The 17,500-nt window shown below is 39.0% G+C and overlaps 1 protein-coding gene and 1 pseudogene across 2 annotated transcripts in view; both read left to right on the top strand.

The window, feature by feature from the left end:
- Nucleotides 1–17,500, top strand: part of LOC138018524 (uncharacterized) — a 62,151-nt gene that overhangs the window by 25,680 nt on the left and 18,971 nt on the right. The window contains exons 6-9 of one of the 2 annotated variants that reach the window (XM_068865170.1): nucleotides 688–729; nucleotides 1,007–1,048; nucleotides 2,051–2,110; nucleotides 2,572–2,601. In XM_068865170.1, coding sequence (XP_068721271.1) covers nucleotides 688–729; nucleotides 1,007–1,048; nucleotides 2,051–2,110; nucleotides 2,572–2,601 — 174 coding nt within the window. The remainder of the gene's footprint in view (nucleotides 1–687; nucleotides 730–1,006; nucleotides 1,049–2,050; nucleotides 2,111–2,571; nucleotides 2,602–17,500) is intronic. The other variant, XM_068865171.1, reaches the window with a different exon arrangement.
- On the top strand, nucleotides 9,536–10,437 carry LOC138019043 (uncharacterized; annotated as a pseudogene).

Raw genomic sequence — 17,500 nt, 5'->3', positions numbered from 1 at the left:
CCACGCGATTTCCCGCCAAGGAAAATTGCCCGAACACTCCACGGTCCCCTGACGTTGTCCTGCCTCCCCACCTTCACCCTAACAGTCTGTACGGACGAGCGTACACTGACGTCATAACCAAATTTCTTGAATGAATAGATTTCCCAAAAATCTTACCCATGGTGCTCCGCTAACGCGCTTCGCGCGCCGAAGCTCCGCTATGAAGCCATTGATGTTGGGAGCTGGTCATTTGTGGGTTCAAAAACTTTTTCAGTGTTCATATTCAAGGGTCATAAGTTCGATTCCACGGTTGAGAGGAGTGTCTGTGTTACTCTGAATAGACGACACGTAGAAGGTGTGTAGATGGATAATTTGATTCATTTTGGGATACTTAACTGTTGAATTACACCACAATGGTCTCAAAACTTGGAATAGGAAATTGCTTATGGAAAAAAATCGTGAAATAATGCGTTAATTTACAGTTTACTCGTTAACTGAATATATAATTGCTTGTTACATTCTACAACTTTTCGATTTAGTCATAAAAAGGAATTTTTCAATGCTAGTGAGCGCTTTTGGAAGTAGGCGTATTCAACTCATGGGCTCCTGGCGTATTTTCTAAAAATTGAGAAAGGTAGGACGGTAGACGTATTTTATATCGAATCCTGAACGTCCAACTTATGTCTAGCTTGTCTTTGTATTGCGTAGGTTTTCAAAATGAGCAACAGAATTAAGGAATTAGAGGAGGAGGTAAGCAATAAATTGAGGATGACTAGCGCTTTATATTGACTGACCAGGTAGGAGAGCCACACTCAAAGCACGAGACATCTTTCGGTAGTTCGGCTAGTTTCTAGAATACCCGTTCACTTTTCGGGGTTTGTCAAAGTTCTGCCACCAAATTTCAAACGTCCTTAAAGTGTTCATTTAATTCAGCATATTTCATAGGTGGACGTATTTTACTGTATATCGAATCATGAAGGTCAAAACTTATCTCTGACCATGTCTGTCTTCTCTTTGTATTGCGTAGGTTTACAAAATGAGCAACAGGATTAAGGAATTAGAGGAGGAGGTAAGTCAGAGTAAAATACTAGCTTCTATTTGTGGTTACGTAAGGATGGTGCCTGAGACAGTTGTGCCAGCATAGTTCATTCGACGGAAGCAGAAACCTTATTAAAACTCTAGTCAAATGGTTCATTTCAATCTTGCGAAAACGTTTTCAACCCAAATTTGACGCAACGAGGAACTGAGTTAAAAGAAAAGGAAATCATTGCCCTTATACCGGACAAGTTACTCGGAATTTTGAAGAACACCAGTCAGTCTAGATCAACTGAAACTTTTATAACCGTGTTGACCTACATCTTCAGTTAGAATGGGTATGCTACAACATGACCTAATTACAAAAGAAACCTATTTGACTTTGGCTTATTTTTTGGCTTTTAACTACTGATATCGAGCAAGTCCTCCAAAGAAAGAGAAAAGGTACAATAAAACAATTTACCGTGAAAAGCAATGCTGAGTCCTTCCAATGCTCTTTAAAGGGGCTAGGTCACCCTATTTTAGGTAATTTTGCTAATTATGAGCTCTAAACGTCAAATTGGCAAAGCAAAAGTCTTTCATTTGCAAAATCACTGCCAAACAACAACTGAGAATGATTTTCCAGCTGTGTAAATGACATTTTGATACAGACTGATATAAATTTGAAAAAAGGTGGGCCGACGTTTTTCAAATTTACCCAAATTTAATCCATTTCAATCCTCTCCAGTTTTGTCAATCCATGTCCCTTCTTGGCTTCCCTATGTTTTGTTAGAGTCCTTCTATAGTTTTGAACAGTTATTTTGACATTTTAGTTAATTCTACGACCATTCAATCAGTGCTGAAATTGAATAAAATTGCGTGACCTAGCCCCTTTAAAGACGCTTTTGTTTATGTTGGAAACACCGTGATTTGTCAATGCGATACTAGCTAAGATTAAAGGTTTCTTTTTTCGCGAGGCATTTGAACGCCAGTCTTTACATTTCAATGGTTTAAGGCTGAAGCGTAAACGCATTTCCCACCTATTCTTTACAAAAAGGTGTCGAGGCTGAGAGCAATAAATAAGGAATTGCAGGATGGTGAAAAGCAGGAAGTGGAGGTAAATATGTATTGCGCCTCTAAATATGAAATAACGTGTAAATTTTCAGTTGACTCGTTCACTGAATATGTAATTGCTTCTTACATTTTACAACTAATTGAGCCATAGAAGGCGGGAATTTTTCAATGCTAGTGAGTTCATGTTGGCAGTACGTGTATTTTCGGAGAAAGAGTTCGCACTTATGCACTCCAGCCGTTTCTTTGAACTTAGCAAATATCATGAATATTGACTAACCAGGCAGGACAGCCTGACTCAAGCGCCAGGCATCTTTCGGTTGTTCTGCTAGATTCTAGAATACCCGTTCACTTTTCGGGGTTTGTCAAAGTTCTGCCACCAAACTTCGAACCTCCTTAAGGTGTTCATTTAATGCAGCGTATTTTATTGGCGGGTAGACATATTTTATAATAATATCGAATCATGACTGTCAAAACTTACGTCTGTCTTCTCTTTGTATGGCGTAGGTTTCCAAAGTTAAGGAATTAGAGGAGGAGATAAGGAACAGCGAGTCAGAGTAAATTTAAAATGCTAGCTTCTATTTGTGGTTACCTAAAATAACGCCTGAAATAGTAGTGGCAGTTCATTCAAAGTGTAGCCGAGAGCAATAAAAAGGACGGAAGCGTAAGCTTTAAAATTGTTCATTGCAATCTTCAACCCAAATTCAACGCAACGAGGAACTGGATTGAAAGAAAAGGAAATCAACGCCCTTATACCGGACAGGTTACTCGGAATTTTGAAGAAGGCCAGTCTACATCAACTAAAACTTTTATAACCGCGATGATCTACATCTTAAGTTAGAACGGGTATGTTACAACATGACCTAACGACAAAAGAAACGTACTCGACTTTGGCTTATTTCTTGCCTGTAAATAATTGACTTAGTTTTAAATAGTAATGATTCTAATGAGAGCTTTTCTAGATTTCTCCATATATTCAATAAAGTATCTAATAAACATGCTCTTCTTAAACCTCGAATATTAAAAATAAATCCTGTAAACCTTGGGTAACGCCAGGCCTAAAGAAATCCATAAAAATGCGAGATAAGCTTTATAAAAAGTGGCACCGGACACAAGATATAACATGGTATAATAAATCATAGTATGAATTGCATCGGAACTAAATAGTCTCTATTCATAAGTACTATCGTGGACTTTATTACAATAACTACAGTAATATAAGTGAAGTTGAGGTGTTTCTATTGCTCGAAAATTTAAGCAGGAAAGAGTCTTTTGGTGTAGATAAGGTTCACCCTTATCTGTTATCAACTGGAGCTTTGGAGATCCTTACGCCTATAACGCGAATAAACAACTTATCATTACTTCAAGGGAAGTTTCCTGATAGCCTTAAGATTGCAAAGGTTGTTCCAATCTTTAAACAGGGTTCTCGGCTCCTTTGCACTAATTGTCGTCCAATCTCACTGCTCCCTGCACTGACTAAAATTTTTGAAAAATATGTTCTTAATCAACTCATATTTCTTTTCATAACCTATAGCGCTTAATCAGTATGGTTTTAGATCAGGAACTCATACTACTGACTGCTTAGTTGACCTTTTGGAACAAATTACTAAATGCCTTGATAATGGGGAATTCGCAGAACACTCTTCTTAGACCTTAGTAAAGCCTTTGATACTGTGAATTACTCCATTCTCTTATCTAAATTGTCTCATCCTGGTGTCGTAGGAATTAAAATATGTGGTTTAAATCTTACCTTCAGCATAGAAGACAAAGGGTTTATGTAAACGGAGTTTTCTCGGATATTCAAGTTATTAATTTGGGTGTTCCGTAAGGGTCCGTTCTTGGCCCAATACTTTTTCTGACCTACGTTAATGAGTTTATCACCGCTAACTCCTATTTTTCTTTACACCTCTTTGCTGATGACACTTCACTCACTGCATGTGGGAAATATCTTGATAGTTTGATCTATCATATCAATAGTGAACTTCCCAAGATATTTGACTGGCTTTGTGCAAATAAGGTAACATGAAATTTGATGAGTAAATCTAAATATATAATATATAATATTCCAGACCAAACTTTAACCTCTATCCACCTACAGTTTTAATAATAATGACAATAATAATAATAATAATAATAATAATAATAATAATAATAATAATAATAATAATAATAATAATAATAATAATATTAAACACAATGCGAATGCTGAATGGCTAAAAGGATTGGAAAGAAACCTAAGAGGAATAAACCAGCCGAGTAATTTTGTAATTAATGTGGAAGGAATAAACAAGCAGCTGAAGAAGACAGCCAACTGGAAAGCTCCTGGATTAGATGGCTTACAGGGATTTTGGCTGAAGAATATATCATGTAGAGAGAGATTAGCCATCCAGTTGCAAGACTGCATTGATAATAATGATACTCCGGCCTGGTTGACTAAAGGACGTACAGTATTGATTATCAAGGACAAGGAGAAGGGAAGTGTAGCATCAAACTTTAGACCCATAACGTGTCTACCTCAAATGTGGAAATTGCTTACAGGAATAATGTCAAACGACCTCTATCGACACCTAGAGAACACAAACTTATTACCGGATGAACAGAAAAAGATGCCGTCGGAATTCAAGAGGAACGAAGGATCAATTGCTTATTGTTAAGATGATTATCAAGAACTGTAAGAGGAGAAAAACGGGTCTTGGAATGGCGTGGATTGATTATAGAAAAGCCTTTGACATGATCCCTCACTCATGGATTTTAAAATGCTTACGCTTATTTGGAGCTGCGGAAAATATGGTCCACTATATAGACAAGAGCATGGGCCAATGGCAGGTGGAGTTGTCGGTAAATGGGAACATCTTAGGGACGGTAAATGTAAGAAGAGGAATCTTCCAAGGAGATAGCTTATCGCCACTGCTATTTGTAGTAACTCTGATCCCGTTATCATTGGTCCTGAGGGAAGTTAAAGCTAGATATGACCTTACGGGGAAGAAGGATCTTGTCAATCACCTCCTGTATATGGATGATTTGAAACTCTACGGAAGAAATGAAAAGCAAATTGATACTTTAATAAATACTGCCCGTATATTCAGCAGTGACATTAGAATGCAATTTGGCATTGACAAATGTGCAGTTTTTGTCATGAAGAGAGGAAAACTGGTTTTGTGTGATGGGATTGAGATGCCAGATGGAAACAGTATCAGAGAAGTAGAAGAATCAGGATATAAATATCTTGGCGTACTAGACAGAGACGATTTAAGACATGCAGCCATGAAAGAAGTGATATGTAAGCAATACTTCAGACGGATAAGGAAAATTTTAAAGTCAAAGTTAAATGGTGGGAATGTGGTAAATGCAATGAACTGAAGAGCTGTCTCAATAATCAGATATAGTGCAGGAATTGTCGAGTGGACTAAAGATGAATCGAGGAAATTGGATCGCAAAACCAGGAAGTTGCTGACAATAAACAGAGCCTTCCATCCGCAAGCCGACGTAGATAGACTGTATCTGAAAAGAGCAGCGGGAGGGCGTGGATTATTAAGTGTAGAAGACTGTGTGAACATTGAAGTGGGCAGTCTGTTTAGATACATTGGAGAAAGTAAGGAAAGATTACTTCGTTTCGTATCGCGATGAAAGTATTTTGGAGGGGCCTACAAAAATAGAAGTGTCTGAAGACAGAATGTCTAAATACAAGAACAAAGCATTATATGGGCAATTTGAGACAGCTACAGAACAAGTAAGGGACCCAGAATCCTGGGGGTGGTTAAAAAGGGGAATACTAAAAAAAGAAACTGAAGGACTGCTAATCGCTGCACAAGACCAAGCATTACGGACGAATAGCATTAAAAACAGGATTGATAAAGAGGATGTGTCTCCGATGTGTCGGTTATGTGGAGAAAGAGAAGAGACCGTAAGTCATATCGTAGCGGAATGTAAGAAGTTGGCGCAAAGAGAGTATAAAATGTGGCGACATGATAAGGTAGGCCAAGTTATCCATTGGAAACTCTGTCAGAAATTCAACATCCCATGCAAAGACAAGTGGTATGATCATGACCCTGAAGGAGTTATAGAAAACGATCAAGTAAAGGTGTTATGGGACTTCCGAATTCAAACAGACCATCAAATTGAGCATAATAGACCTGATGTAGTTGTTCTTGATAAGATAGAAAGATCATGTTATGTGATAGATATCGCGTGCCCTTTTGATACAAGAGTGCTGGAAAAAGAGCAAGAGAAAATGGAAAACTGAATACCAAGAATTAAAAAGAGAGATTGGGAAAATCTGGAGCTGCCGAAAAGTAATTGTCGTACCAATTGTCATTGGTGCACTAGGGACGTTCAGCAAAAATTTGAAAACATCGTTGAAGAAAATTGGACTAGATTGCACGGTATTACTACAAAAAGCCTCCTTGTTGGGAAGAAGAACACTAGACACCTAAGGCCATAGGTCGTGGCTTGATGCCTAGTTTACAAACCACGTTAACAACATATCGTGTGAATGAACGAAAAAAAAATAATAAAAAAAATAAAATTATAACAATAATAATAATAATAATGATAGTAATAGATAGATAGATGAGTAGATAGATAGATAGATAGTTGTAGATGTCTTAGGGGGATACTCTAAGAACGTTGGAAGGAGTGTTAGAGAATTGTTAGGTGCAAAGAGAGGTAGAGAAGTCCTCCGCCAGATTCTTAGTTAGCTTAGAACTCCCGCACAAGCCGCCAGCGAGCTACTTATAGAACTCATAAAGTTTTTTTTTTTTTAAAATAATGTATTATTTATTTAGATTATTGATCTTGTAACTTTTTTTTTCTTTCTATAGTAGATTAGCAATTTCACGTAATTTTAGCATGAAAATAAGACTCAGGCTAGCCACGGTCCACCCAACCTGAGTGAGTAGGATCAGCATCCAGATGTGTATATACTGCCATGATAATAATAATAATACTAATAATAATAATAATAATAATAATAATAATAATAATAATAATAATAATAATAATAATAATAATAACTAATAATACAGTTCTTAAAACGCATTATACATAAGTCTCAATGCTTTTACATAACAAGATTTAAAGTAATTACTAGAATAAGATTACAAATTTACTATAGGTTGAAAGCGTTTTAAAAAGGTGTGTCTTAAACCTGGTTTTAAAGGAATCTAAAGTCTCGGAATATTTTATAAAATCGGGAAGTTTGTTCCAAACCCTGGGGCATACACACGCAAAGTATCTGTCGCCATAGGTGGAGGTTCTAGATCTTGGGACCTTAATCTTTCATATATCCTTATTTAACGTATGGATCCATACTGTGGAGTAATAGTTAACATAGCCCTATTTTATGATGTCGCGAAACTTCAAAATAAGGCAGTTAGAATAATTAACGATGTTCCTATTCGGGATAATATTACCCCTCACTATGTCAATCTCAACATTTTGAAATTTCCTGACATTGTTAAGCTTCACAAATGCCTTTTTTTTCTATGATCCCTTAACCCTCAAATTTTATGATATCACATTGATGAGGCGAATTATCTTCGGGGAAAACATCAGACACGAGGCGGCAAAACGAATTTCCAGCTAGCAAGGCTTAAAATTTCGTAGTCGACTGTCACTGTTTATCTTGCACCACACATCAAACAAGAACGTTCGGTACAGACAAAACCAAAGAGGATTAATCTCATCTTTCAACGTGTACTGCTCTGAACTAAACGTTTTGTACAAGTAAACCAGAAGCGTGACTCATACGCCATAAGAGCAGGAACCCAAGCTTCGCATCCATAATCTCAAGCCGGAGCGAAAATAAATTATCATAATAACAAAAAAAAAACGTGGCAAAAGACAGGACATCGCAGCCCCACAAACGGGCTGTAATTACGCAGTTCGTTTGCTCAACTTCATTTAAGTGCCTTTAACTCAACGAAGTCAATGTCTCACATGCTGGCACGTAAACCAATGAGAGAATGTCAAGTATCATTAGCTTCTTCCAAGAGGCATATCTCTGTAATGCGGCGGTGAAACACTCCACCAGCTGTCTTGATCCTGGCGGAACGCACGCATCCATCTCATCCAGTGAACACTTCCACCACACGGCATTTCCCAATACGTTCCTTTAGTCCTCATCCTACATTCGATAATGCGTCATCACTATTGGTAGTAATGGTGGAGTTAACATCACCATCATGCTGCTGGACACCTATTCGGTGGACATTTGTTGAAGCTCGCACTTCTGGACCACTGTCTGAAACTTCTTCCACTGCTGCATTCGGCCAACGATCTTCTGGCTCCCACAGAACCTCTGCCCCTCGCCATCAGCGATGCTGACTGGATAGTTTCCGAGGCTTTAGACCACGTGAGGCTTCATCGGCGGGATTCATTCGTCCTGGACAATGTCTTCATTGATCAGGTTTAGTCACCTCACGTATTTCAATTACACGGTTGGCAACGTATGCCTGGAAACGCTTGCTATCATTCTTGCAAAGTGGCTTGAGAATCTGTCCAGAATGTGGCGCCGCTAATCCTGTACGTCAGCTCATCCATGAACACTCTGTACATCTTCACAGACAACGTACCTACTTTCAGTTCAAGCCTCGGGGTCGAGATGGGTCTCACAGGCGAACTTCTGGACTTTCCAACCAGGAATGAACATTTGATAGCTCCACTTGCATTAACAAATCTAAGGTAAGAGCACATGCCATAACCGTCCTCAGAAGCATCTGAGAACAAATGCAGAAATACATCAAGTACTTCTGTCTGATCAGCAAGATGGCACTGCGGTATCTGAACTTGTGACAAGGCAGGCAACTCATTCTTCCACTTATTCCAGTGACACTGCAGGTCTTCAGGAATTTCATCGTCCTATCCCAGGTTCAGTTTCCAAAGTTTCTGTAAGATCTTCTTGGCTTCCAGTAAAATTGGGCGGACAAATCCCATAGGGTCATACTGAGAGCTTACTGCTGACAGAATTCCACGCTTTGTTAGTGGTTGGTTAGGCTCAAGAACCTTGTATAGGAAGACATCCCTTTCTACATCCCACTGGACTCCTAGTGTTCTTTCTACTGGGAGATCGTCGAGATCCAAGTCCAGGTTCGGTCTTGCGCGCCTTTTGTCCGATATCAGAGACAATACATCTCGACTATTGCTCATCCATTTTGTCAGTCTGAATCCGACTTCACCAAATAAGCTTGTTACTTCATCAAACCAATGACTTTGCCTCGTCTACTGTCTTCGCCGACTTGATAAAGTCGTGTACATAGATGTCTTCCTTTACAGCATTTACAGCGTCTTCACTGAAGTTTCTTCTGTTATCCTCTGCAGCTCTTTTTAGGCAGAAATTTGCACAACTAGGGGAGTCTGAGGCACCAAAGATGTGACTGGTCATTTGGAATTCTGACGGTTGCTCTAGATTGCTCTCCTCCCACCAAAGGAGGAGGCCACGTGATGTGGCCAAGATGGACGGACGTGTGTTTGAGTGCTCTGCGTAATATCTTCTACCTTTCGTAAATTTCTGATGTTTAATTGTTTCCTTCGCTTTTATCTATTTGTTTCGGTCTCTTGTTTCGTGTGTCACATTATGCCTGAGTCTATTGTCAACCTAAGGAAAGAAAATAACGATCTTAAATCTAAAGTTTCTGCATTATCGGAGGAGATTTCAAGACTAAAAGATTTAATTCAACAACAAAACAGCAGTGCCGCCCCTTCTACTCAAGAAGTATCTCACAGTCTTGAGTTCCTTAGTAAGGAATATGATGACCTTATTCGCTTCAAAACCACTGCCAGCAAAGAGTTGCAACGACTCAGTTCACAGCTCACTGAGGTCAAGATCAGGGTGGACGCCATTGCTAACGCCATTGATGAATTCCAAGAATATAGCTTCCAATATAATGTTAAAATAGTCGGTGTACCTGAGGTGTGTTCGAACGAAGCGGCTTCAACAACAAGTAAGCTTTGTGTAAAATTGTTTAAAGAAATGGCAGAGAATATTTCAATCGAAGATATTGACACTGCCCATCGTGTCCCGCAAAGAAACAACGCCGGAAATCCAAGGCCTATAGTCTGCAGATTCGTGAGACGGCTAGTAAAGGAATCTCTAATGTCTCATCGGAAAGAAATTAGCAATGTAACCCCAGTTGCGGTTGGTTTACCAGAAGGGTCTTCATTGTCTTCGGCTAGAATTTACGATCATCTTTCACCAAGAAGGCAAGCAGTCCTATTCCAGGCTAAAAAGGTTAAACTGAAGAATTCCACTATCAATATTGCTGGTCAAAGGGTTCCGATATTTGTTTGCGAAAAGACTCCACATCGCGCATAATCAAGCTCAAGAGCATGGCGGAGCTCGACGAACTTAAACGTAAACTGGTAACTGAAGGTTAGACTTTACTAAAATGTCTATTGTACACGATAAAAATGTCTTCTCGTAAAGCAAAAAAACAGTCCGCGATCGAAATTAAGGCCCTACTCGCGCAACTACCTTATTATAGCTGCAAAGGCCTGACTTCTGCTCACCCACAGTTTAATAGTTTAATTGATGATAATCGACCTTCTAGAAAATCGCTAGATTCTTTCAGTAGTCTCTACGACCTTAGTGTATTCCAGCTAAACTCTCTTGATAGAGATATTGATCCTGATATAAATTTTACTTCCAATAGGATTCGCTCGAAATATTATTCTCCACACAGCTTTGCGTAGTTCATTGACAGCAAACAGTTGCAATCAAAAATTTCCTTTTTGCATACAAATATACGTAGCTTAAAGAAAAATTTCGAAGAATTTCAACAACACGTTTTAAGTGAATTGAATTTCCGTTTTACAATTATTGGTGTAACAGAAACTCGTCATGATATGCGATCGTGAATGTAGTTTTAATTTTGTCCCAGAATTACCAGGTTACTGTTTTGAATCAGTCCCGACACCTTTATCTGCCGGTGGTGTTGGCCTGTTCATTGATCAGAATTGTAAATACCGCGTCCTTGAACGAGTCTCCAATTCTTGTTATCAAGCCCTTTGGATTGAACTTCATTTGCCTAACAATAAGAAATCTGTATGTGGTGTTACTTATAGGCAACACAATAACGCTAATGAGTTTCTAGAATATTTGTCAGATTTTCTTGAGCGTCAATGCCGTCAAAATCTGAATATTTATCTCATGGGAGACTTCAACATAGATCTGTTAAAATATGAAACTTGTGGTTACACACAAACTTTACTGCAAACGATGCAAAGTTTTTCCATGGTTCCAGTAGTTGATAAACCGACTAGAGTCTATGGTAATTCAGCAACTTTAATTGACAATATTTTCCTAAATAATCCTGAGAATAATATAGTTTGCGGCAATATCGTGTCCGATACAACAGATCACTTCTCTCAGATGTGTACATTAACGTCGCAATGTAAAACATTCTTTTTAAATAACAAAACAAAGGTTCGTGATTATTCAGCCTTCAATGCAAAACCTTTTATTAACGACTTGCAGAATATTAATTGGAATAATATTTCCGAACTTACTGATGCTAATCAATCGTTCTCCTGGTTTTACAAATGCGTCAATGACATAATTAATAAACACGCCCCTTTAAGAAGTATATCCAATCGCAAACAAAAATTCCTTGCTAAACCACGGCTGACTGCGGGTTTAAGAAAATCAGTCAGGGTAAAGAATGCCCTCTTCTATACCTCAGATTGGGACAAATACAAATTTTACAGAAATAAAATCACCTCCCTTACGAGATTAAGTAAAGCGAACTATTATCAACGTTTCTTTGATCTCAACATACGTAATATGCGCCAAACATATTGCCACATTCTCTATGATCAGCAATATGGTTTTCGTAGTAAACACAGTACTCAGCATGCTATACTTGATATTGTTAACACAATTCTCCAAAATATGGACAACGGTAAATTTTCGTGCGGTGTTTTCATCGATCTCAAGAAAGCTTTTGACACTGTTAATCATGAAATTCTGTTAGCTAAACTTGAAAATTATGGTGTTAGAGGTGTAATTAACTCCTGGTTCAGATCATATCTAACTGATCGAAAGCAAAACACGGAAGTTAATAATGTTGTGTCTGAGGCTGAGACGACCTTGTGCGGCGTGCCACAAGGCTCAGTCCTCGGACCACTCTTGTTACAAGTCCTCTTCGTTATTTTCCTTTTATCTATTCGCTGACGACACCAGTATAATACTTTCAAATAACAACTTAAAGGAACTCGAGTCTCTTGTTAATCGCGAGCTTGGCAACGTCATCGAATGGCTTAAAGCCAACTAACTGTCTCTGAACATAAAGAAATCAAACTTTGTCATCTTTCGTTCCCGGCAAAAGAATATGCCCTTCACACCTAGGATTAAAATTCTTGACTCCGTAACTGCCACAAAATCAGCAAGTCGATAGGAATTATAGCCAAGATTCGACATTATGTCCCGCGTCGTGTTTTACTTTCAGTGTACAACTCATTAATTGTCCCTTACTTATCTTATGGTATTTGTGCTTGGGGTAATTCTCCCTTGACATTTCAAAGAAAGATTGTAACTTTACAAAAAAGGGCCTTAGGTCTTATTTACTTCTGTAAGTCTAAAGAACACACCGTACCCTTGTTTCTCAAATCAAATTGCCTTCCCCTACCTAGCCTATTTTTTAGAGATTGTAGCTATTTACTGTATGATATAAACAGACAGTCAGCACCAGCTAGTATACTCAATCAGTTTGTTAAAACAAGTCAGATTCACAATTACAGAACTAGATCTGTTTCTAGCGACTCGTTTTATTTTAAGTTCTCTAGAACTAATAAAATGTATTCCTTTTTCTCGAGAATTGGTGCCCAAATTTGGAACTCTATTCCTTACTCGATTAAACTACTTAAACGCTCGTTCTTTCGTAAAAAGATAAAGGAATTATAACTAAATTTCTTGCGGTCAGAAGATGATTATGTCGAAGTCTCCCGTCTCATTAAGCTATTTAATACTTTAACTCAGCCTCTTGTCATAATCTTAATGTACTTGTTTTGTTCTAGGTTAGTTCATTCTATTTACTGTGTAACTGTATAGTAATGTCTTTACTGTTATTTAGTCCATCTATAGATAACCTTGTACTTGTAGTATGTCCTCAGTTCTCCCCGCCTCGATTAGTTTATAAGCTATTTGCGGGGGGAAAGAAATGTAATTATTTCTTTCTAATTTTCAATAAATTTTGTCGTTGTCGTTTAAAAAAAAAAAAAAAAAAAGCGTCAGCATCTTCAGGCGGTACCTTGACCTGATTGACATTCCTTCAATATCAGCAACAAGTGCAATTGGATCCTGTCTGAATCTCAGTAGAACACCAAGCAAGCTGTTCGTAAAGTTAGGGCCTTGGCGAAGCTGGCTTTTTAGTGACACTCCATCATGTAGGGCTGCCGCGTCAAACACAACACGAATCTTGTCTTTCTTTTGGGGGTGAAATACGCTATGGTGAGGAAACTACCAAGTCTGTCTGCTTCGAAGCTGAGCTTCTTCTGCAGTCTATTTCCTGGCATATCCTTTGCTGACAAGGTTATCCATAGAGTCTCTGTACTTCCCATGAAACTTCTGATCACGTTTCATCTTTCTCTTCAGAGATTGCAACCGTACTTCAGCCTTTTGTCTGTTGTCCGGTAAACAAGGGTCTTTATTCTTCCACAACATTCCCACTGAGTAGTGCCCATTTACAAGGCAAACAGAGTTTTTCATGTTAGTCAACGACTCTCGGTCTTCAAGTGACATTCCCTTACTTGAACTCTTGTTCATGTCAATGTCCTCAAGTCTAAGAAACTGCTCCATCTGCTGATCTGACAGTTCACTGCCATACTTTACAAAATTCACGTTCACCTTCTGTGAGTTTAAGGAGCTTACAGCATCTACTGGTCTAAGCACAGCCCAACCTAGCATGCTGCCCACAGCATACGGTTCTCCTGCTCTTCCTTTGCGACATTCTTCATGCAGCTGGGCTTCAGGAACGTTTGCACCAATCAGCATGGTCACCTCTGTCTCATCTAATCTACTTCAGGAAATACAATCCCTTTGAAATGGGGCCATCTTGATAAATCCTTTTGCTTTGTTGCAGAAATATTGAGATTGTCTACAACCTTAACGTTTTTCATTATCACAGTGCGACTCTCACTGTTACTAGCTGCTCGCACTCCAACGTCGACTTGGCCGACCCTTACTGCAGACTCTCCTGACAATGTACATACAGCCAAGGTATCATTGTTGTCAATTTGTATCCCAAGCGTCTCTGTTATTGACTTGGAGAGAAACGTTTCCTCACTCCCGGTGTCTAATAGTGCATACGTACTAACGAAGGGTCTCTCCTTACTCAGTATTTTGATCGGTACGACTTGCAATGCAATCTTTGCCTTTGAAGTTGTAGAGTATGCGCGGCTTGGCATTTCATCACCTGGTAGCTGCAGTTGCTGAATTCACATTAGCTGGCTCTTTTACTGCTTGGTCTCCACTATCACCCACACCAGTATTCACTTGGTCTTTCACTGATTTATGCAGTAAAGTGTGGTGGGGTTGCTAACAGTGCTTGCATCGGAAGGCTGATTTACATTCACCAACAAAATGTCCCTTTCGCAAACAGTTCAAGCAGCCCGACATTTTTGCCAAATTGGTCATGGTCATTTCAGAGAGAGCGTTCATGGATTGCAAAGTCTTATACAAGGTTCTTGAAAGATCAGCAAATGCACACAGGCCTTGTCTATCAATGCTTGAGATATTTGCTCCTTCCATCAAAGCAGCAATACATGCCTTTACTACAACATGTGATTGTACGAAACGCTGCTCCAACAGTTTGAGAGCCTTTAATAAATCACCAGGCACTCCTTCAAACCCAGCCACAGCACGTCTAGCTTGGCCATCAAGAAATTGCAATAATCGAGACATTTTCTGAACTTCAGAAATGTTCTGAAAGTCAACCATTTCATGGAAGCGAGCCTTGAATCTAACGTATCGGCGCATGGATCACCAGAGAACTTGACTACATCCAAAGGGAAAAGGCGGAACCGAGTTACTATTGAATCTATGCTAGTTGTTAGTCTTGACACCATACTTTCACTACTGCTGACAGGAAAACATGGATCACTGGACATATAGCCCTACTTGGGTACTGAATGCTGTACATACTTGACATCATTTGCGTTCAAACTAGATTCCTTACGATTTGACACTGGTATAACTGGCTTGATTTGGGGTTGATGCAGATAATGGTAGCTTTACAACTGCTTCATCATTCCTGGCTGATTCCCATAATATGAACTGTTCATCACTAATCCCTCCGGGTTTAGGCTCAACAACGTTTCTTTCACTTGAGTAGTCGACTCAGTGTTTATCACTTTAGGATCTCTCTGTTTACGAAACTCATATCCCTCAAAATCTTGCAAATTACCAACATCAACAGCAGGAGCACCTCCTAACTTCCACTAACTGTTGCCCATAAAAACTGTCTTTGATCTTGGCTAATTCGACAGCATCCTCAGCCGCTGCAATTTCATCGTCTAACCTTGACAATTCTTCTTTTAATGTCCTTGCTCCTGCCCTTCTTAATTGTTCAAGTTTCCTTTCCGACAGAATTCGTTTCAGCTTAGCTGCATGAGCACCTGAAGTAGAAGTGGATAAGCTAGAGCGGCTAGAGATAGTAGTACGATCATCCTCGTCATCCGTACCCGGTAACAAAGGCACACTTTCATTCATATCATTCTCAATTCCTGTCTGCCGTCTTGGATTCCAATGACTATAACAACAATAATAAAATGTACCTTCAAGTGACGAAACTCCTCGAATTGCTTCTCAGTGTTCTTCTGTACAAACAATGATCCAATACAGTCCACAGTTGACCACAATCCAAACCATAAATCCAAGAAATTTTAAGGAAATGAGGCGAATTATCCTCGGGGAAAACATCAGACAAGTTGCGGCAAAACGAATTTCCAGCTAGCAAGGCTTAAAATTTCGTGGCCGACTGTCACTCTTTATCTTGCACCGCACATCAAACAAGAACGTTCGGTACAGACAAAACCGAATAGGATTAATCTCATCTTTCAGCGTGCACGGCTCTGAAGAAAACGTTTTGAACAAGTAAACCAGAAGCGTGACTCATACGCCATGAGAGTATGAACACAAGCTTCGCTGCATCGATAATCTCAAGCCGGAGTAAAAATAAATTATCCTAATTAAGGACAAAAAAAGGGCGGGACTGAAGACACGACACAGTTATCTGAACAACAATAACTATACTTCTCGTAATGTCTCGTCGGAACAGCTCTTTAGCCGTTTTCATAGAACACTGAAATATTAGGACATTTTGCCCTACTATCATTGGACTTTATTTCTGGAACGATCTTCCCGTTTCTATTCGCTCGAAACCACATAAAAAATTGTTCAAGAATTTTCTCTTCAAACACTACCTTTCTCAATACTAAATGCTAGATTTACATAGTTGTTCCATCCGCCCATACTTAATATATAATTTATTTTGTGTGTGTGTATTTAACTGTTTAACTTGTCAAGTATTTTTTCTTTGTCTCGCGTATAGCGTGCTATGTTTCTTTAAATTTTTATTTTTCTCTTAGTATCCACGTAATTAAGAATTGTTGTCCAACTATCAAGACATGCTATTAGTTTAACTATCTTTTGCCCCTTTTCTCGATCTCTTTTTTGCTTCCTCTATTTGTTTGTAATTCCCCAATTTATGAGAATAAAAGGTAAACAACGATATCGAGCAAGTGCTCGAAAGAAAGAGAAAAGGTGGAATAAAACAATTTGATGTCAAAAGCAATACTGAATCCTTCTAATGACTTTTTTAACCCTTTCACTGCCACAAATGCCATTGGCCGTTATTATACTAGAGACGCATTATCCGTCCAGACGAATTATGTGTCTGTCGTGTTATCCGGCTAGTGTAAAGGCGGGACGAACTAGGGAGACGCATAACTTTCGTCTGGGACGAACTTGGGCAAACATTTTTTCTGCATCTGTTAAATTAGCCTAGTATAAAGACGGGCACATTATTATGCGTCCGGACGAAGTATCTACTTTAGTGTCTCTTCGCAGACGCACTAAACTGGATAGTTTGTCCAGACCAATTATGCGTCTTGTGCCCTTCTTTATACTAGACGAATTTAACAGACGAAAATGTTTGCCCACGTTCGTCCTAGACGAATTATGCGTCTCACATAGTTCGTCCCGTCTTTACACTTGCCGGATAACACGACAGACGCATAATTCGTCTCGACGGATTATGCGTCTCCAGTATAAAAACGGCCATGGACACTTATAGATTTTACTCCGTCTAACGCCAGACGATTTTACTCGTCAATGGGGAAGCCCTCGGCGGTGAAAGGGTTGAAGACGCTTTTGTCTATGTTAGAAACACCGTTATTTGTCAATGCGACACTAGGTAACATCAAAGATTTTTTTTTTGGAAGC

The sequence above is a fragment of the Montipora capricornis genome, chromosome 10 (assembly GCF_036669925.1).
Source record: "Montipora capricornis isolate CH-2021 chromosome 10, ASM3666992v2, whole genome shotgun sequence".
NCBI lineage: Eukaryota > Metazoa > Cnidaria > Anthozoa > Scleractinia > Acroporidae > Montipora > Montipora capricornis.
Note: the sequence above shows the minus strand (reverse complement) of the source record. Positions and strands in the feature narration are given on the sequence as shown.